Source organism: Sus scrofa, chromosome 12, assembly GCF_000003025.6.
Source record: "Sus scrofa isolate TJ Tabasco breed Duroc chromosome 12, Sscrofa11.1, whole genome shotgun sequence".
NCBI lineage: Eukaryota > Metazoa > Chordata > Mammalia > Artiodactyla > Suidae > Sus > Sus scrofa.
In genome coordinates, this window is record NC_010454.4 from 13731602 (window position 1) to 13753658 (window position 22057).

At 46.1% G+C, this 22057-nt stretch overlaps 2 protein-coding genes across 3 annotated transcripts in view; one reads left to right on the top strand and one right to left on the bottom strand.

The window, feature by feature from the left end:
- The window catches only part of PITPNC1 (phosphatidylinositol transfer protein, cytoplasmic 1), a 278500-nt gene continuing 266036 nt past the window's right edge, over positions 9594-22057 (top strand). The window contains exon 1 of one of the 2 annotated variants that reach the window (XM_021066041.1): positions 9594-10511. In XM_021066041.1, coding sequence (XP_020921700.1) covers positions 10464-10511 — 48 coding nt within the window. In that variant the 5' untranslated portion in view covers positions 9594-10463. 2 annotated transcript variants of the gene reach the window in all.
- LOC110256161 lies at positions 10054-15471 on the bottom strand. The gene is made up of 3 exons (XM_021068117.1): positions 11044-15471; positions 10642-10762; positions 10054-10469 (listed from the first exon to the last, which is right to left on the bottom strand). Exons 1-3 carry the CDS (start codon positions 11109-11111, stop codon positions 10146-10148), a joined length of 513 nt encoding a protein of 170 aa, XP_020923776.1. The 5' UTR covers positions 11112-15471; the 3' UTR covers positions 10054-10145.

A 22057-nucleotide genomic window follows, 5' to 3' on the forward strand; every position in this document is an offset into this window, starting at 1 on the left:
TCTTCCACCTACATCACAGCTCAGGGCAACTCTGGATTCTTAACCCACTGAGCGAGGCCAGGGATGGAACCCAAATCCTCATGGATACAAGTTGGGTTCTTAACCTGCTGAGCCACAAGAGGAAATCCAGAAATTTTAATGCATTTTAAAACTTCAGGAAGTTCCTTAGTGGCCTAGCGGTTAAGGACTTGGTGTTGTCTTTGCTGTGGCTTGGGTTACTGGGGTGGGTTGAGTTCTCTCCATGGCCCGGGAACGCCTGGATGCCATGGGTACAGCCAAAAACAAAACAAAACAAAACACCTAAAAGAAAATAGCTTGGCATATATGAAATGGAGTTATTTTGGCCTCGGACACATAAAGAGGTGTCTGGAAGGACACTGAAAAGCCTGATGAAATGTGGGATATTTTATCATGTAGTTTTGTCACATTGCAGTTGTCCAGCATCCCAAATGCATGTTGATATCTTCCTTCTCCCCAGTGATTGTGACAACCTAAAATTCCCTTACAGATTTTCTAAGCCACACTCTAAGAGCCGGTATTGCTGAGACACACGAAGATAAGGTGTTTTCTGGCTTCACATTTGCTGGGCTGTTGGTTTGACTGGAGTAGGCAAAAGGATTTGGCGGTCTAAACTTTGTGCGAAGAGTTTGAAGAGACAAAAAATAACAAGGTGTGATGGAGGGAACAGATTCATAGCTTCCAGAACTCAGAAACTAAGAGCATGAGGGGATCCAAGAGGCAAATATGCGGAGAAAAGTCTAGTTGGTTCCACACCAAACTGAAGCCCCTTCTTGCTAGGCTTGGAGGTAATGAACATGAAAGCAAACTGAAATCTAAGGAGAAGCTTTCAAAGGAAACAAAAAATTAAAATGAAGTAAATAAAGAAGGAAATCAGTAAAAGTCTGAGCAATGGACAGAGAAAATAGGCAAAAGTCTGTATTATAGACAGAGTTTTTCTACTTCTAGTATTTGAGTGAGTCTGAGATTAAGTTTGTGGACTTGGAAGAAAGAATTTAGTTTCAAAAGAGAAAAATTAGTAATGGAAGAATAAGGACTCTAAAATGTAGGGAGAGGAGTTCCCATCATGGCTCAGCGGTTAACGAATCCGACTAGGAACCATGAAGCTGCAGGTTCGATCCCTGGCCTTGCTCAGTGGGTTAAGGATCTGTCGTTGCAGACGCAGTTAGAATCTGGTGTGGCTGTGGCTGTGGCATAGCCCGCAGCCACAGCTCTGATTAGACCCCCTAGGCTGGGAACCTCTATATGCCGCGGGCATGGCCCTAGAAAAGACAAATAAATAAATAAATAAATAAAAATAAAATGTAGGGAGAAATACTGACTGGAAAAATTTATTCAGAAAGAACCTTGGTAATATATATTATGATAGTGATTGTTGAAAATAACATGCCTATCTATTAATTACTACATGAGTATATATTTTTTCATAGTTGGCATTGCTGGTATTTTCAGCTTGTTGCCTTTGTGAAGCGAACATTCTAGTGGAGGGAAGACTGAATTATCAACGTGTGACATAGGCTGGGGCTGAGAGTGTTTGGGAGGTGGTCAAGGAAGGCATCGCCAGTGAGCCAAGACCTGAAGTCAATAGGGCAGTCTTGCAGGTAGCTAGGTGGGGGACAAAGATTCTAGGCAGAGGCAGGAGCAAGAACACCGAGCTGACAGCAATCAGATCATGCCTGGCTTGTTTGAAGACCAGAATGAGTAAGGGTGAAAGTTGTAGGAGATGAAGTTTAGGGCAGATTGACTTGAGAAGGACTTGGGTTGGGTTTTTTTTGTTTGTTTTTTTGTTTTGGTTTTTAGGGCTGCACCCGTAGCATATGCAGGTTCCCAGGCTAGGGGTTGAATCTGAGCTACAGCTGCCGGCCTACACCACAGCCACAGCAACGCCAGCTCCGAGTCACATCTGTGACCTACACTACAGCTCACGGTAATGCCGGATCCTTAACCCGCTGCACTGCGCGAGGCCAGGGATTGAACCTGCAACCTCATGGTTCCTAGTCAGATTCATTTCTGCCGCACCATGACGGGAACTCCCCAGAACGACTTGGTTTTTAATCTGAGTGATTTGGGGAGCCAATGGGGGTTTGGGGCAAAGGAACAGCACGAGGTGAACTGCATAGTAAAAGAATCACTCTGGGAGTTCCCCAGTGGCCCTGGTCACTGCTGTGGTGCAGGTTCTGTCCCTGGATTGGGAACTTTCACATGCCAAAGGTGCAGCCAAAAAAAAAAAGAATCATTCTGGCTGTTTTTCATGTGGTGATGAGGTCGGGCAGAAGCTGGGAGATGAGTTAGAAAATAAGAAATTGCAATAATCCAAGAGGAAGATGATGGTGTCTTGGACGAGGATAGAGGCCATCAGGGGTCCAATGTCTGCAAGATTTTTGGTCTGAATCTCTGGAAAGATGGGGTTGACATTTACCAAGATGGAGTAGATTAGGGACCAGCAAGTGGGGCAAAGGACAGGAGCCAGTTCTGGATCTATTAAGTGTGAGGTGCCCGTTGGATAGCCAAGTGATGATGTTGAGAAGGCAAGTGGACATACAAATTCAAGGTGTCAAATTAAATGGTGTCAAGGTAAAGGGCTAGAGATTTGAAGTTAGGAGGCATTAACATATTGATGGTATCCAAAGTCATAGAGCTTTCATTACAGAAATCTTCCTGAAATGTGTGTAAAATATTTATTTTTATATATTGCTTACACACACACACACACACACACACACACACACACACACACACACACACACACGTATTTTGGCCGAGCCACTGGCGTATGGACATTCCCAGGCCAAGGACTGAATTTGTACCATAGCAGCAACCTAAGCCGCTGCAGTGACAATGCCAGATCCTTAACCTGCTGCACCACAAGGGAGCTATAAATTGCTTATGTTAAGTGCGGTGGGAGAATGACATTTTCAAGTCTGTTGTGAGTCATTTTGTAAGAAAAATAGGCTGTATTGTATCTTTTTTTTTTTTTTCTTTTTCTTTTTTGGGCCGCACATGCAGCATATGGAAGTTCCCAGGCTAGGGGTCGAATCCGAGCTGCAGTGGCTGGCCTGCACCACCGCCACAGCAATGCCAGATCCAAGCTGTGTCTGCGACAAATACTGCAGCTCACAGCAATGCTAGATCCTTAACCCACTGAGCAGGGTTAGGGATCAAACCCATGTCCTCATGGATACTAGTTGGGTTCATTACCACTGAGCCACAACTGTATTGTATCTTTTGAGTAAAGCTCTTGGTCCTGTGTTAGAATGACTTCAGGTCAAGTGTCAGGTGAATAAAGGCATACCTAAATCATTGTGTTTATGTACTGTTGCTGCTGTAACAAATAACCATGGATTTAGTGGCTTAAGACAACAGTTGATTCTCTGACAGTATGAAGTCTAGAAGTCACAAATCATTGTTGGGAGGTTGAAATCACGGTAGAGCAGAGCTCACTTTTTCCAGAGGCTCTAAGGGACGTCTGTTTGTTGCCTCTTCCAGCTACTGGTTGCTGTGTGCATCCCTTGGCTTGTGGCCTCATCACTGCCATCTCTGCTTTCGTGGTCACACTGCTTTCTCTTCCTGTGTGTGTGTGTGTGTGTGTGTGAGAGGTCCCCCAGCCTTTCTCGTATACAGATACTTGTGATTATATTTAGGGCCACCCAGATAATCCAGGGTAGTCTCATCTCAAAGCCCTCCACTTAATCAGGTTTGCAAAGACCCATTTCCCAAAAAGGTAACATTTCCAGGTTTCAAGGCTTAGGACTTGATAGCTTTTGGGGGACATTATTCAGCCTAACCATAGTCACCTAAGCAGTTTCTAAACTGGGATTTTGATATAAATGGTTACATATTCTTAATAGCAAATGTAATTCCTTCTCTCTAGGAAGATTCAAAATGTTCCACAAAGAATCAAATTCCATGATGTCTCTATGGCACTACCTAGCTAAGAAATACTGTTTCTGGATCCGTGTTGACATCATTTGGTGATAATAGATTAAATATGCTTTGGCATTAAAGAACTACTGTAAGTGAGGGTTGCACAGTACCTCCTCTTAAAGGACACTCAGGATCAAAGACAACCTCTTCTTTCATCACTAAAATTTTCAGTGAGGATTGGTTATAGATACTCTTAAAATTCATAACAAAATACTCCAGTATTTTACCAATTTCTGTAAAAACAGGAAGGGCAATAAAAAGTGAAAACTTGAGGGACTTCCCACTGTGGTGCAGGGGGTTAATGATCCAGCTTGTCTCTGTGGGGTGCTGGTTCGATCCCCAGCCCCCACAAAGTAGGCTAAGGATCCAGCATTGTTGCATCTGTGGCATAGATAGCAGCTCATGCCATGGAGATGGTCAAAAAAAAAAAAAAATAAAAGAGTGAAAAATTATTACTAGTAAATAGTAATTTACTAGTAATTTATTCATTAAAAAAAGAAAGATAAAGCCATACATTTGGCCATGGAACCTCCAGGTTTTTTTTCTTGGGAAGCAGTTGGTACTACAACATTGTTGATTCATTTTTATTTTATGAGCATCTACAGCACAGCTATGAGCAATTCCACATCAAAGACATTCTCCTTATTTAATAGAGGCCTGATAAATGGGTCTACATACAAGAATTGCCTTGAGACATGCCTTGTGTGGTTTTATTAAAATGAATTTTGGGAGTTCTCCTGTGAAGCAGCAGGTTAAGGATCCAACATTGTCACCGCAGCAGCTTGGGTCACTGCTGTGGTGTGGACAAAAATAAAAGAATGAATTAGATATTTTCTTAGACTCTAACAATGTCAGAACACAGGTGTTTAAAATATACACATACACACACCCAAAGAGGAATGCATAGACAAAGACCTTGCTGCAATTAAAAATATTTAATAAAGCAAAAATTAATTGCAAAGGATAACATTTGATTTTTAAAAAACTGCCCTTAAGGTGTTCCCTTGTGGTGCAGAGGGCTAAAGATCCTAAGATGTTGTCACTTGCAGTGGATCAGGTTGCTGCTGTGGTGTGGATTTGATGCCAGGAACTTCCACATGGCACAGGCATGGCCCCCGCAAAATTGCCCTTAGGAGTTCCCGTTGTGGCTCTATGGTAATGAACCTGACTAGTATGCATGAGGATGTGGGTTCCATCCCTGGCCCAGCTCAATGGGTTAAGGATCTGGCATTGCCACGAGCTGTGGTATAGGTGGTAGATGCTGCTCGGATCCCGCGTTGCCGTGGCTGTGGCCAAGGCCTGCAGCTGCAGCTCCGACTTGACCCCTAGCCTGGGAACTTCCACATGCCATAGGCGTGGCCCTAAAAAGACCAAAAAAAAAAATTGCCTTTAGAAAGTGGGAGGGGTGTGTGTGTTAGCAGATGCAAATTAGTGTGTATAGAATAGATAAATAATAAGGTTCTACTGTTTAGCACAGAGAGTTATATTCATTACCTGGTGATAAACCATAGTGGAAAAGAATATGAAAAAGAATGTACAGGAGTTCCTGTTGTGGTGCAGTGGAAACAAATCCGACTAGAAACCATGAGGTTTGTGGGTTCGATCCCTGGCCTTGCTCAGTGGGTTGGTGATCCGGTGTTGCCATGAGCTGTGGTGTAGGTCACAGATGCAGCTCGGATCTGGGGTTGCTGTGGCTGTGGTGAGGGCTGGTGGCTACAGCTCCGATTCGACCCCTAGCCTGGGAACCTGCATATGCTGCGGGTGCAGCCCTGAAAAGACAAATAGACAAAAAAAAAAAAAAAAAAAAAGAATGTATATATATGTATAACTGAATCGTTTTGTACAATGGAATTTAATACATTGTAAATCACATATCCTTCAGTTAAAAAAAGTGGGGAGAGGGCATGCCAAAAGGACATAGGAACCAACCTGGAAGAGCTACCCATGGCCAAAGCTGCAATAATCTGAGCAACAAAAATAAGATAGTATTGGAGCTCCCTAGTGGCTCAGCAGGTTAAGGACCCAGCGTTGTCACTACTGTGGCTCTGGTTACTACTGTGGTGTGGGTTTGATCCCTGGCCTGGGAACTTCCATATGCCATGGGCACAGCTCCCCCCAAAATAGTATTGAATTATAACTCAGAGTATAGGAGAAATATGCATGAGTCCACATTGGATTAAATAAATCAATGAATATACAAATGAGAGAGAAGGGACAAATCTTGGAGAACATCACATGGTATATGTAGATATACACCCCTTGAGGAGATGGGGTTTAATTCTGCTCCCTTGAGTATGGGCTGAATGTCTGACTTCCAAAGAGTAAGGTATGGAGAGGGATAAATAGTCCCTTTTCAGTGGAAAAACTTGGCAGCCATCACCTTTATCAAATGACCGAGGTGTTACACTACTAAGAGGTTCTCCACTCAGGAGTTGCCCCCTCCATATGCAGCCTCATATTTGGCAGTGTGTATGGGTTGGGGGGGAGGTTGTGACTGATATTCAGTGTATCAGGGATGCTGCTCAATCCTACAGTGCCCCCCCCCACAAAGAATTATCTGTCACCAAATGGCAATAGTGCCGAAGGGGAGAACCCTAAACTCACATATGCATACATCTAATAGACCTTTATGGGGCTCCTATAAGTATCCCTCAAACCAGGCTACGTTTGCCAGATGACACAACAGGGCATGATCTCTCTCCTCAGGAGGCTTACCATCAGGTTGGAACTGGAGAACAGGTGAAAGGTTTATAGTACAGTCTATGACATTTTGTATATAAAAGCTCACTGGCACACAAACAAGAACCAAAATGAATAATCCAGATCCGTATTCTGGATTGTCTAGAAAGGTGGAGAGTTATCTAGAATGGCTCTGTGTAGGATATTGGGAGCTCCATGGGCCTTGCTACACTCTTCTTTCAGATCCTACTTACAGAGGTGGGCCAGAACCTTACACTTTTTCCAGGCAAAGTGAGAAGAGGTTGCGATGTGCGGGAGGGGTGCAGCATCTGAATTTGAGTGAAGACCATGGATTGAAAAGCTCCTCAGATAATTGATTTAGAGGCACACCTCCCCCATCTCCCGTTCTGAAAACTTCTGCTTTCAGAGGGTGTCACCCAGCTGAGGATATATACCATCACAGACATGCGAGGCAAATATTCTTTTCCTTTTTGTCCTATCATTTCTCACTGGTAACTTCACTCTTCCTCTTTTTTGTTCTTTGCACCCCACCCGCACTTTTTAACATGTGATGATTGGTAATTGTAGAGTATCCCTTGGCAACGGAACATCACACCTTCCATAGTGATGACAGCAACACCTTCAAGGCTCTTTGGAGGTGGATATTGAGGACTCCATTGGTTAATAAGAAACAAAGATACAGTTCTCCCCAGACTCTTGCTGACGAGGTGACTTAAAACATCTTAAAGCAGAGAGTCGAACCAGTAGATGGCGCCCTTCTCCCTTTGTGTGAATGGGTTATGAATGAATAAGCTCTCTCTTTGCTCTCCCCTCCCCCAAGCGCTGTTGTAGTGAAAACCTTCGGCCCCCAAGTCCTATGCAAATCTTTTAAATCCATCATCTTTTTTTTTTTTTTTCATTCGCTAATTCTGACCATCCCCATTTGTCTCCCTTAGAATTATAGTAATGTAATAACCCCTGGCCTCTGGTATCGTTCATTCCTAACCCAACCGACATACTGCCATCAGAATCACTTTCCAAAAACATAGATTGTCAGCACTCTGCTGCATACTGGTGTCGTGGGGGATGAGGTGGGGGAGGATTCTCTGAAAGCAGTGGCAGCAGCAGAAGGGTCAAGGTAAGAGGAGCCCTTCGACTACCAACAGAACTTTTTTTTCACTTGGCTGGAGTAGGGCTGGAAAAGGGTGGAGGGGCTGTGTGGGAAAGGTGGATTCAGATCCTTGATCCTCCTGCCAAGGAATTTTAACTCACATGGTCGGCCACAGAGAATCACCCAGAGGTTTGGAAGGTGGCAGGATTAGCGTTGTGCTTGAACAAGAGTAATGTGACCAGGCACGTGGACAGAGTGGAGTTCAGTGGAGAAGTCAGCTTAGCAGAGGGGAAAAGGCAGAAACATACATGTGATCATTTTCCCGCTGGCGAGATTCAGAGAAGTAGTGCCTTATGCATAATATTCATCAGCAAGAGACTTAGTTACAGGATCAATGTCAGGAAATGTCTGGGAAGCCAGAAATATGTCCACATATCCTGATGTCCTGAGTGCAAATGCATGTGTGGCTGGCCAGGACATTCCCCTAGCTGCTTCTGGGAAGAGTATTAAGTGCCAGAAGTGAAGCCACCACTCTTGTTTTAGGAAGAAGCAGAAAAAAGAAAAACAGCTTGTGCTTCCTCTGTGTATCACAGGCTTTCATGGGTTATTATTCAGCACTATAGTGTCAGATTTAGATTTTCCACCTCGAGGAATTTGGTTTAGCTTTAATTAGTTGCTGTGAATCTTTCTGAGCCAACTCTGGGAAGCATTTATCTAGAAAATAGTTTTCCCTGGAATATAAGCTAGATATAGGGTTTCATTTTTCTATCAGCCTCTGTATCTTGTTCACACAGTTATAAATTCTCTCCAGCCATCTGGATGATTTTAGCCACAGCCCACCATAGTTATATTGGTTAATTACTTATTACTCATAATTTAAGATACTATATGTTGAGACCATCTGTATGTATCGCCATCCAAAACTCTGTGAGATGCTGCAGGACTTTAGAGCATGGATTTTTTTTTCCGGGAAAAGATGATGCTTGCAGGTTATTCTGCAAAGGGGCAACTGATGCATTTTTCATCCAGCAACTTTTCAGAAAAACAAGCTTAAAAATACCAGACAAATGAAAAACAGACTTCAGCAGTTACATGCAGCTTCCTGAGTAACTGAAGAATGTGCCTCTTGTGGTTAAAATGAGGGATCTGTTTAATATGGATGAAATACCAACACTCCAGGCATTTTCATTGACATTTCACTGTGACTTTTTGAACTTGAGAGTGCTGACAGGAAAACCTATTCTTGCTGCTCTGTGAAGCCTGCAGTCAGACTGCAGAGCAGGGCCAGGAGAGGTAAGAGGTTATGTGTGGCTCACGTTCCCTCTGGTTGTGTCTTTCTGTTGGGACTTCATTTTCACTCACATTGTTGCACTTTCCAGTTTCTGGATTCCTGCTCTGAAACCAGTTAGGAAACCAGGCAAGGGTTTGTTCTGCTCCCAAACCCCATTGCCTCTCCAGCGCCGGACTTGCTTACTGGACCAAAGCGAAAACGCTCTCGGTGGGCATTTGTAAAAACACCCCCCCCAAAACAACACCCCCCCCCTTTTCCTAAAGGGCAAGGAACACGTCTGTACCTTGGACCCAGAAGCTACCCAGGGTTTCCGGGCCGAGCACCGTGGCACCCGGAGCACGTCTGAGAACAGATTCAAAGGGTAAAGAGCCGAAGAGAGCCCCCTTTTCCGATCCATCCCAACGCCGGCCGGGCTCGGCTCTCCGGGGCAGCCCTGCCGTCTGGCAGCAGCCCGGGAGAGACATGCTGTTTTGTTTAAATCCTCCACATTCTTTGCCATTTCCCCATTGGCCGGATGGGGCTACCCTCCCCGCCGCGGCCGCTGCTGATGTCAGCCTCGCTCGCGCTCGCCCCTCCCGCACCCACCTCCCCGGCCGGAGGCACACTGCAGCTCGGCGGCGCCGACTCTCCGGCCCCGGCGAGGTGGCTGCAAACTCGCGGGCACGCAAAGCGCTCGGGGAGCCGAGGGACTCGGGGGAGGGGACGCGCGCGGAAGGCGCCAGCTTCCTCCCGCCCGCCCCTTGCAGCCGCGAGCTGAGGTCGGAGGAACCGGGGCCCCAGCCCAGCAGAGCCGAGCGGCCGCGGCGGCTTCCCTTTTCTCCACCAGCGAGCCCTGGAGTGCCTCGGGGACCGGCCCTAAAAAGAGCAGGAAATCTTGTTTACCGCCCGGGGAGCAGAGCTGATCGAGCCTTTGTCTGGAAAGTCAGCATCTCTGACTGCAATGTGTTCCTGGTGACATTAGCCTTGGGCAGACCGGCCGGAGAAGGGGATCGCCAGGTTCAGATCTGGTTTCAGAGGCGGATCGAGCGGGTGACTTTTGTGCATTCGTTTTAATTTTTGGAAATCTCTCTTTTTTTCCCTCCCTCGCCCGCCGCCGGGCATGCCCTGATCTGGCGCCCGCTCCTACCGACCCGGGCTACCGAATAGAGCGGTTTCCAGCCGGTCTCCCTCCCTCCCCGCCTGACTTTGCAACACCGCGTTCCAGGAGGATCGACCTCGGCAAGGAAGGAGACGGAGGAGCGGTGAACACCCGGACCCGAACCTTGACATGCTCTCGGGCGGTGAGGAGGAAGCCAGGATCTGAGCGCACCGCCGGGGCTGCCTCGCCCGCCGGCTCCGAGCGCGGGGCTCCAGGCGCCCTGCCCTGTGCCTGGGCGGCAGCGCTGTTAGTCTGGGGGCGCCCTCCGCTTCCTGCCTTAGGGGTCCGCGGCCGGCAGGATCATGCTGCTGAAGGAGTACAGGATCTGCATGCCGCTCACCGTGGACGAGGTAACCGCCGCGCCGGGCCCGGCCTCGCCTGCTCCCGGCCCCTCCCGCCCCGGGGTGCCGCGTACCCCCTCACCGCCTCCCCGCCCCCAGGTCCACTGCGGGCGGCGGGGAAACCCTGGTGGAATATTACCTTCCAAAGCGGGAGGTTGGAGGGGGAGGAGGATGAGGAGTTGCTGCTTCCACTTGTCACCCTGGCAAGGAGGGCGGCATTGGGTGGGGCGGCGGACTCCAGGTGGGCTTTTGGGGGGCACCTAGAACCCAGATTGCCGGGGATCAGAATGTGCTAAAGGGATTTGGTCACCCCCTCCCTCCAATTAAGAAGATGAATAAAGCAAAGCCAGAGCGCCAAGCGCGCTCTAGTAGCTGGGGATGGGGGGGCATCCCGTCCTGGCGTGGGGGCCCAGGCTCTGCTCCCGCCCTTCGCTGGAAGGTTGGGGTAAGGGAGAAGACCTTCACCCTTGGGTTCTGGAAGCCCCGGGGCCCGCTGGGGGGCACCTCGGAGCTCTTGGGGAGTCAGTTTGGGCCCGGACACCTTGTCATCGCCGCCACCCTGGGTGCCGCTCCCGCCACGCCCGCGTTTCGAGCTTCCAGACCTGGCATCGACCTTTCTCTAACCGCCTGGCTGGGAAACTTTGTGCGTGTCTTGTTTCTTTGGCCGCGGGGAGAGTGGTATGCGGGAGCCAGGAGCGGAGGGGGCTGCGGTGCGGCCACAGGGGGGCGCTCCAGCACGTGGGTGAGGGCCGGCCCTGGCTCGCGGGTCCAGCGCTGCAGGGCGAGGGGCGGGGGCTTGTCCCGGGCTCGTACTCCACCCGCCGCTCAGGTTCCTTTCTCCCAAGCAGCAAGTTCCATCATTCAGGAAATGATGACTCAGGATTGTTCAGGCCCTGGCTTCCCTTTATTCCCCCCCTCTGCATCCCTACCTTTTTGGTGATTTCACAATTGCTTAGCGTGTGTCCAGGGATAGCGAGGGAGCTGGAAGTCGGTCAAGGCAATTTGAAACTTCCCAATGTGGTTTGGTGTGGCAACACACATGGCACCAGAGACCCAAACCGTGTTTATATTTAAGTACAGTGCACTTAATTTGTAGATATGTTATTGAGCCACTACTTTTGGAAGGGGCAAGGTGCTTTGGGAGAGAAAAAGATAGTTAACTAGGAACATGGTTGTGCTCCCAGGGGGCTTGTCTTCTGGGACAAGTTTAAGGGCAAGACCCAAGTACAATACAAGGCAAGATCAAAGTAACTCCAAGTTCGAAAAACATATCCTAGGGGCAGACGCAGGCTGCCAAAGAGAAAAATCAGCCCCTACTCCAGTGATCAACTGAGCCCCCAAGCCCCGGAGTTGCAATTCATTGACTTTGGAAGAGATCGCCTTTGTTCAAAGGTCTTGAAGGATGGATGCCATGTGGGGAGGCAGACCGTGTGAATCACGTGGAGAAAACAGCAAAAGTTATGTGGAGAATGGGAGAGGCAAATGAATGAAACTGGTTAACCAGAGTATTTTCTAGAAAAAGGTTGAGATCTTCCTACCCCTGGGCAGCTGATCTGGAGTAGTTTAGCTAGGAGGTGTATATGCTTCCAGTCTGTCTCCTCCTAGTGACTTTATTGAGAGGAGTTTGAGATCTAGAGGCAATACTGGTACTGCATGAAATGCCCCCAATGCAGGTGATACTCAAGAAAATAACCAGCTCTAGAATCTTCTGTATTACCCACCGAATCTCCTTATCTGGTTGATTTCCTTTGAAGGCTTTCCTTCTTTCTTTTCTTTTCTTTTTAGGGCCGCATCTGTGACATATGGAGGTTCCCAGGCTAGGGGTTAAATCGGAGCTGTAGCTGCTGGTCTACACCACAGCCACAACAATGCCAGACTTGAGCTGCTCCTGTGACCTACACCACAGCCCACGGATCCTGGGCTGGATCCTTAACCCGCTGAGTGAGGCCAGGGATCAAACCCGAAATTTCCTAGTTCTTAGTTGGATTCATTTCCACTGAACTACCATGGGAACTCCCTCGAAGGCTTTCTTAAACCCTCAGGCACTGCTCTTTCTCCAATCTTTTTTTTTTTTTTTTTTTTGTACTGAAATAACCACAACTTTGGGATGAAGTAATCGAATTTGAGTGATACAGGTGGAGGCCCTTCCTCTCTTTTTCTTTTTTTCTTTTTTCTTTTTTTGAGGCCCTTCCTTTCTTAATTGGCAAATGAAATGAAATGAGACTTGGCCTGTAACATAATGTATAATTATAACTTAATTAATGTATAATTCATTTGGACCAAAGCATGATTCATTGTCTGTAAGGTCATATTCCAAAGTAGTTTTCGTCTTTGTTACAGAAGCAATTTAGATTGAGGGAGGTTTCAAAGTGGAAGGACTGAGATTAACCAAATCAGATGATTAATGAGGAACCTAGGCCCGGCTAGGATCTGACCTGTAGTAAACCCCACAATTTCCACCATCCGCCTTTGCACTATGTCCTCCTGACCTTAATGTGGAAAACTGGGAAGCAATTTAAGTGTCTTCAAAAGAGAGAATCAACTATTGTCTTTTTTTTTTTTCTATTTCTTGGGCCCCTCCCACAGCATATGAAGGTTCCCAGGCTAGGGGTCGAATCGGAGCTGTAGCCACCGGCCTACGCCAGAGCCATAGCAACGCTGGATCCGAGCCGTGTCTGCAGCCTACACCACAGCTCACAGCAATGCCGGATCCTTTAACCCACTGAGCAAGGCCAGTGATCTAACCCGCAACCTCATGGTTCCTAGTCGGATTTGTTAACCACTGAGCCACGACAAGAACTCCAAGAGAATCAGCTATTCTGTAGATTTTTGGAAGCCTCACTTTTGCCATAACTCTTGATTTTCTTTGGTCCTGATTCTGCTTACATGGAACTTCCAGGACTCGTATCTGTTTTAACTACTGCAGTTAGTAGTAATGTCCATACTTTTTTTTTTTTTTTTTTTTGCTTTTTTAGGGCTGCACCAGAGGCATATGGAAGTTCCCAGGCTAGGGGTCTAATCAGAGCTATAGCTACTGTCCTGCACCACAGCCACACAGGATCTGAGCAGCATCTGTAACCTACACCACAGCTCATGGCAATGCTGGATCCCCAAGCCCCTGGGCAAGGCCTGCATCCTCATGGATGCTAGTTGGATTTGTTTCCGCTGGAACTCCTTCCATACTTTTAAATGAGGCAAATGCCCTTGTTTTGGAGAGTCATCCAAAGAAACAACACTGTAGGAGTTCCCGTCGTGGTGCAGTGGTTAACCAATCCGACTAGGAACCATGAGGTTGTGGGTTTGATCCCTGGCCTTGCTCAGTGGGTTAAGGATCGGGCATTGCTGTGAGCTGTGGTTTAGGTCACAGATGAGGCTTGGATCCGAGTTGCTGTGGCTCTGGCATAGGCTGGCGGCTACAGCTCCAATTTGACCCCAGCCTGGGAACCTACATATGCCGCAGGAAGTGACCCTAGAAAAGGCAAAAAGACAAAAAAATTAAATTAAATTAAATTAAATTAAAAAAAAGAACCAACACTATATATTGTGTCCATTCTCTGTTCCCTGGCCTTACCCCACTTAACTCATAAGGGGGACTAGTGTATGATAATCCACATTTTGCAGATGAATGAACTGAGATTCAGGAATTTCAAGTCATATGTACCAGAGCACACAGCTAGTTAATAGCCAAGCCGGAACCAGAGCCATGGTAAAACCCACCAGTATTTGTTTCTTCTTACTCTGCTCTTTGCCCATTACTCATATTTAATCCAGCAAAAAGAAAAAAAATTCTGAAAACAGATAAAGTCAGCACTGTCAACTAAATGAAAAATCAAAGACCTTTTGAACTGGTCTAGAGAGTACTGGTTTCTATTTCTCTCACCTTATTTTAACTCATGAAATGTTCCCTAGTTCCAGGAAAGAACAGCTCTGGGAGATAAAGGAAGTAAAGCTGAATTACAGTCTAGACCAGAATGCTGGTGTTTTGTTTTTTAGACATTCATTTCAGAGTGAAGAATTATGAGAAGTAAGATACCATGGATTCATTTTAATACTAATAAAAAAAAAACTTAACTTCGTTGGAATAGTTTCCTCATTTGTGTTCAATGTTGTTGTCTCTGAACTAAATATAAGTTCTAAACAGTAAAGGTCCCTGAGGGCCAATAGTTGTCTATGAAGAGACAGTTGTCACTGTCTTCATTTGAAACATTTATAATATAGAATCCAGAGTTAGGCTTGGAAGGGCTATTTGAGATGGTCTAGAGTTGAGTCATTTCATCTTGTGGCGGAAGAGACTAGAGCTAAAGAAGTGCAGTTAGTTGCCCATCTCAGCCAGGATCAGGGTCTAGGCCAGAACCTGGAGCAAAGCTCTTTTGCTACAACCAAGGGATCCCCCACTTCTTTCCTCTCTGAGATTCCTCGTTGGAAGGAAATATTATCCCTAAGCCAGATGTGCGAAGGAGAATGCAATCAGCCTGTAGGGGGAAGGTGGGATGGAGACTCTGATCTTATCTACTTAGGGGAAACTTAGGAGTTGTCAGCTGACCAGCGGCTTCTCTTTGAAGCTGCTTTTGTGTAATAAGTCCATGGGTTTTCCTTAGACTGTATTTTTATTTGGGGGTGACTCTTGGATGTGTGGCTCCATGGAAATTAGGGTAGAGTTCAAGGCCCCCTCCCTCCCAAGCCACTCACTTGGTGCTGCCACTGTTCCCAACATCCCAAGCTGCATTTTCAGGACTCTGAGGGGCACGGTCTGATCACTCCACCTTAACAGCTCCTTGTCAGTAAGATGAGCATCTGACAAGAGTTAAGCCCATCTTCGTGTGATCCGAGGTGGGAACCTCTTCAATTTCCTTGCTTGCTTTGGTGTCGAACACTTCCTGTTCTGACTGCATCAATATTAATATTTGGGATTTATTTGTGACCTTTAGGGATTTGATGCACAATGAAAAATAGAAACCCTCCCCTCCCCTCCAAGAAAAAGAAAGAAAGAAAGAAAAAAAACCCAGCTTTTTAACAGAATTATTTTGTTCTTTGCCCTGGCAGGTAGCCAGTGCACTTTATCCAGGCTCCTCGGATCCCCAGAGAACTTTCTTGCGCACATTTCTGAGAACAGATTTGGGATCAGGGTGGCGCCGTCTCTGGAATGACATAAATGAAGATGCCAAAATGCCCAATGGTGCTCCCTTTGGCTCTGTTTTAAAGGGTTTTCATAATGCGCATCCGCAAGCGTGTTAGGGCAGAAATTCTTTAAGGAAAGAGATTTTGAGTGTGATGTTTTCATTGACATTTTGTTTTCTTTCTTTCTTTTTTGCTTTTTTTGGGCCGCACTAGCATCATGTAGAAGTTCCCAGGCCAGGGATCGAATCAGAGCTACAGCTGCTGGCCTACACCACAGCCACAGCAACGCTGGATCCGAGCTGTGTCTGTGACCTACACTACAGCTCACAGCAACGCCAGATCCTTAACCCACTGAGCGAGGCTGGGGATCAAACCCGCAACCTCATGGTTCCTAGTCGGATTCGTTTCCGCTGCGCCACGACGGGAACTCCAACATTTTGTTTTCTGTATAAAGCGATCCTCCCCGAATGCAAAGCCTCTTCGGATTAATCTCATACACTTTCTTCAGGGTTCCGAAGAAACATAATTTTGGAAATGTTTTTTTAAGAGTGAGCCCTATTTTGACTTTTTTTTCCTCCTGCCTGTTAGCCTCATTGAGAGCCACAGAGGCCAGGGTGGTGATTTCTGGGTGATCCGGGTGGGTTCTCTTGCCTGTTTCCTGGTCAGGGAACAGTGTTGCTCATTGCTGCCCAGCCACCTTCCAAAGCTCCTTTCTTGGTCGCGAGGGACACCGGGGAAGTGGGGGCAGGTCAGTGGATCAGTGCAAACCTTCCACCAGTAATGGAACCGACAACGAGGAGCAGGTGCTGTCTTCCGACGGGTCAGTGAACGTGACTTTGCGGAGGAAGGACCCTGCGTTTCCCCTGTGATTTGGGTATGAATGCCCATCACAAGAAACAGCTTCTGACCTTTGGAAAAAAAAGTGAACAAAACCCTAGTTAAAAGTGGGTAGTAATTAACTTTGACTTTTCATTAGAAAGACACGGAGCGAGTTCCGAAGGCTCTTAAGATTCAAGTTAAAAACCCGTGTCTGATTATTACATATTCAGAGAAAGCGAGGCATCTTCGTTTCCAAAAGCCTGTCAATTCAGGTGAATGGAGAATACTATTTTTTATAAGTAGTTAAAAAAATAATAATATGTTTTCAACACTTAGCCTCTTTAAGATCTCTTCCTTGCCCCAGAGTGTCAATTGGGGAAGTGTGTGTGTGTGTGTGTGTGTGGTGTGTGTGTGTGTAGGGCGGAGCGTTCACAAGGATGTTTTGTTTTTTAAATATAAAAGGGTGTGCCCAGTAAATGTGTTTTTCAGGGGCAGTGATTACTGGAAAAGTACGTCGAGGTTCATTGCTTTAGCTGCCTGAGTGAGGGTGCAGGTGCCCTCGCTGGCCTCTGGGGGCTCTGGCCTGCTTTCTGTGCCCTGGAGGTCTGTATGGTCAAGTAACTCAGAAGACTTTTTTTGAAAACTAGCTAACACTTCTGCCTCTGTTCGGAGAAAAAGACAGATACAGAAGCCAGCTGATTTGTAGCAAGAAGTCAGGGAGGTTTTCCATATCTTTAAGCAGGTTCAGCTTACTGGGAGATGACAAAAAGAATTTCAGATTACAGACTGCCAACTGCCTGCCCTCCGTGTCTCATGCTTGAAATCAGGAATTTTGCGGTATTCCCAAGCGGAGATTTTTTTTGTAGGCTACATGGCAGATGAAGTCCAAGTGTGTTATAACTATTAAAATGGGAGAGCAAATTGTATCCGGAAAATGTCAGTTTTGAAAAAAAATCATCTCGGAAGCTTGACTCTTGACACCATCCATCCTCCAACTTAAAATACAGTTCATACAAACAGGGGTGCCCACCTTCAGGGGGCGCTACTTACATGGAACCCAATGGGAACAGTGCCACGCCCTGCAGCTGACCTTTGTCACCCCCCTCAAGTTCCCCAGCCCTTGGTGCAGTTGTGTGCAAACCTCACAGTTTATAACAATCTTGCAGGTTTATAAGTGGCTATGTTAGCTCCTCAGAAAGTTTTTCCTGACCATGCCATATGAAACAGCTTCCCCCTGTTATTCTCTATCTTTGCACTTATTTCTGTCCTAGCATTTATTCTTTCTGCATTTATCTTAATTTGTGCTTACTTGTTTCCTTGTTTGTCATCCATCTCCATCCCTATCTAATCCACATAAGAAAATGCTGACAAGACCTTTTATTTGTGTTTCATGCTAAGTCTTTGAAATACGGTGTGTATTTTCCATTTGCAGCACACTTTGCAGTGCTCAAGGGGCCACCTGTGGCTGCCATATTGGATACCATAGCCCCACGGCTTAAACCTCGGATCTGGCACACAGCAGATGCTTGCTGAATGAATGGATGGGAAGAACCTGAGAAAAATAGGAACCTTTTAGGAAAGCTGGTGCTAAGTGTTTTCTTTCACACTGCTTAAGGTTTTGTTTTTGTTTTTGTTTTTTTCTTTTTTAGGGCTGAACCTGTGGCACATGGAAGTTCCCAGGCTAGGGGTCAAATTGGACATATGGTTGTTGGTCTACGTCACAGCCACAGCAATGCAAGATCCACACCACGGATGGAAAAGAGAGACCCTGTCTGTCCTGTTCATTGGTGTAACCCCAGCACTTGGCATGTGGATGCTCAATAAATAGTAGCTAAATAAATGAAAGAAGATCTCTGCAGACTACAGGCTCTGACAAGTCCTTTATCATAGGTCATGGTGACTTTATTTACCCTAGCCTGTCTCAAGTTCATTTGACCGTGGAATCCTTTTATCCTGGAAATTAATTTTTCCTGGGAACAAAGTTTGAGAAATGCTAGTCCAGAGGTGCCAAAGCCAGCAAGACCGAAAATAACGTTAGTGAGTGTGACATGGCTAATAAACCGTAGGATACACTGGAAATATTCACTTCTAGAAGTTCAAGAGACTGAAGAGGTAAAGGCCACTCCTTTTTTTTTTTTGGCCAAGCACACAGCATGTGGAAGTTCCCAGGCCAGGTATCAAACCTGTGCCACAGCAGTGACCTGAACCACAGAAATGACAATGCCAGGTCCTTAACTGCTAGACCACCAGGGAACTCCTCACTATTGTCTTTTTCCCCCTTTTTAAAAATTATAGTTGATTTACAGTGTTGTGCCAATTTCTGCTGTTCAGTGAAGTCATACATATGTACATTCCCTTTCTTATATTATCTTCCATCATGGTCTATCCCAAGAGACTGGATGTAGCTCCCTGATAGCACAGGGATGTAGCTCCTGATAGCACTGGATGTAGCTCCTTGATATTGTCACCTTTAAATAGATATGGCAATGGTTGTGCAACTCTGTATAAATATATTAAAAACCATTGAGTTGGTATGTAAAATACATCTTGATAAAGCTGTTTTTTAAAAATTGTTTATTTTTTTATTTTATGGCCACACCTGTGGCATATGGGGAGTTTCTGGGCCAGGGATCAAACCCCATCCACAGCTGTGACCTATGCAGCAGCTGTGGCAATGCCAGATTCTTCAACCCACTGCACCAGGTTGAGGATTCAACCCACCCCTCTGTAGTGACCCTAGCCGCTGCAGTTGGATTCTTAACCCACTGTGCTATAGCGGGAACTCCTGTTTTGTTTTTAAAGATATGTATGTATGGATTTTTCCAGCAGAATCGAGTACACATCTGTGTTCTGAGAGAGATCCATTGACGAAAGTGCTGAATTTGAATTATGAGTACGGACCCTGGAAAATTTGGGTCCCTGTCCAGCAAGGAGATGATTCTGTTGTCTTGAATTTAGACAGCTTTCCAAGGGAGTGTGTTGTCTTTTGCAGCAGTGTGGGGGAAAAAGAAAATTCTACCAGATTTGGACCAGAATGACCACAATTTAAGGTCAGAATTTGATACTTAGGGAGAAAAACGTAATCGGAACTTGAGTAGCTACCCTGTGGCCAACTGCAGAGCGCTAAGGACAGATTTCACGACCATCTCAAACAGCGACCCCCCCCGCCCCGCCCCCCTGGAACCCCTAATGGAAGGAACTTAGAGTCCGTAGTAAATCTTTCTGGCTATGGCTCCAGGTACATTCCTCTGCTTTCTCTGCACTTCGGGTGGGAAATGTTGTGCTGGCAGAATAGAATGAATCCTAGAATATGCATTCTGTACGGGATGGTTCTACATGGAAGTTGAGTCCTCTGCTTTATGCAGCTCTGGCAAATGTCCTTAAGACTTTCCATCAGGGGAGTTCCCGTCTTGGCTCAGTGGTTAATGAATCCGACTGGGAACCACGAGGTTGTGGGTTCCATCCCTGGCCTTGCTCAGTGGGTTAAGGATCCGGCATTGCTGTGAGCTGTGGTGTACGTTGCAGACGTGGCTCGGATCCTGCGTGGCTGTGACTCTGGCATAGGCTGGTGTCTACAGCTCCGATTGGACCCCTAGCCTGGGAACCTCCGTATGCTGCGGGAAGCGGCCCAAGAAATGGCAAAAAGACAAAAAAAAAAAAACCAAACAAACAAACAAAAAAAACTTTCCATCAGGGATGTCGTAACATAGGCTAAATGGCTCTTTAAACTGTGTGTCAATAGTCTCTGTCTAGTATGGCAAAAACCATGCCACGTTAGGCCGGGCAAGTCTCCCAGGATGGCAGAGAGAGGAGGTGCACCCTCTGCACAGGACCTGGCCCCTGGCTTTACCCGTGACGGTGAAAGGAGTCTAGGGTCACCCGTCACTTCCTGGCTGGCAGCCCGAGCAACATCATACAATGCTGTTTGTTGATTTAGAAACATGACAGCCAGAGCTCACCACGGTTTTGACATCAAGTATTAAAGTGAGTCATTCTTTAATTTCCCAGCACTCTGACAAAGGGGGCTGCTCTTAAAACTCCTTTTTAGACTTTAGTGGAAGTCGACTCATCCATCGAAACAAGTAGCTAACGTAATATCTTGATCAGCTGAATCTAATGATTCTTTTTTTTTTTAAATCTTCTTACTTTTCATTTCTTTTTACTTTTTGCTTCTTTTAAGTTTGGGTGAAGCAAGGCCCTCTAGAATTGCTGTTGTTCCTGAGCAAAGAAAAAACATCCTCATCCTTTAATCCTTTAGAATTCTATCTGACCATCTTGAGGGTGTTGTTTCTTTCCCAGGATGAATCACCTAGAGAAGTAAGATTAGCTAAACAAATGTAATTTGATGACAACTCTAATAACATTGTTTAAGCACCTAATCTAAGCACCTAATTCCCCAAGATTGCTCCCCACCCCATGTCACCTACACACACGTTCAGGGCTGATTATATGTGCGGAATTACGGTCAGATCCAGGTGTTTCTAAGCCCTAGTTTGTGTATTTTTGCACCCCAGTTAACTGATCTGTGTGTTTATCCAGAAAAAAATGTGTCAACGGGGTGGGGGAAGAATGAAATGTCACCGTGAACTTGGATGCTCATATAATTAAGTTGTTGAAAGCTTCAAATGCTTTTGGTTTTATTTGTTGGATTATTTGGCATTCCCCAAGGCTCTTGAGTATTTTCTAGTTTTACCCATCATGGTGGGGTTGATGGATTAATTGATTCTTAAAAGGGCCAGGTTTCCCTCCTCTCCTGACTCTCTGGCTAAAGTGTTTCCAGCTGGTATAGACAGTTTATAGACGGTGATAGGACCTGTTAATGAATGTTGTGCCCACACGACACGAGACTTATCTTGGAGGACGGAATAGTACCTGGAAAGCACAGGGTTGCCCTGTTGCTTTTGGTTATCTTAGCCACCTCCGCCTTTGTGTCTTACACAGATTGTGAAAGTTGCTTGCCCTGACTTTCTCCATGGCAGCAGTCAGGAGCTAGACAGTCACCCAGTGTCACAAGGTCTTGGCTGAGTGCAGCCTGGCAGTCACCTTGCTTCTATGTACATAATAAATAGTCAGCACTGTGTACCTCGGCGATGTGTCCCATGAAACGTTTCTGTTTGGAAAGCGTTATAAAATTTTCCTTTCTGTTTTCTCTGCTTGGATTGCTAGCAGTCAAGTTCCACGGTGCCAAGGAGGAACAGAGAGAAATGAACATTTGTTGAGTGCTTTCTGGTCTATTTAGTCCTTGTAATGGTCCCGTGTGTTGAGTGTTATCCTCCCATTTTACAGATGCTACCACTGACTAGCTTGCCTGGCTACTCAGTGGTAGACCTGGATTCATGCCCAGGCTGATCAGACTACAGAGCCCAGGCTCTGTGCTTTCTCACTTCTGCCTTCCCTAGAGTCCCAGAGCTGGAAGGAGCATTAGAGGTTGTATAGTTCTATCCCAATAAACACACATACACGCGCCCCCTCCTCCCCAGTTTCTTCAAGACTGAATAACTTATTCAGGGTTATCCAAGGAAATCATTGGAGGAAGGTACTTCTTCTGTTCCAGTTAAGCTAGCAGAGTGGTCCGTAAGTTTTATCTCCTATTGAATGATCATTTTTACCCAAGTATT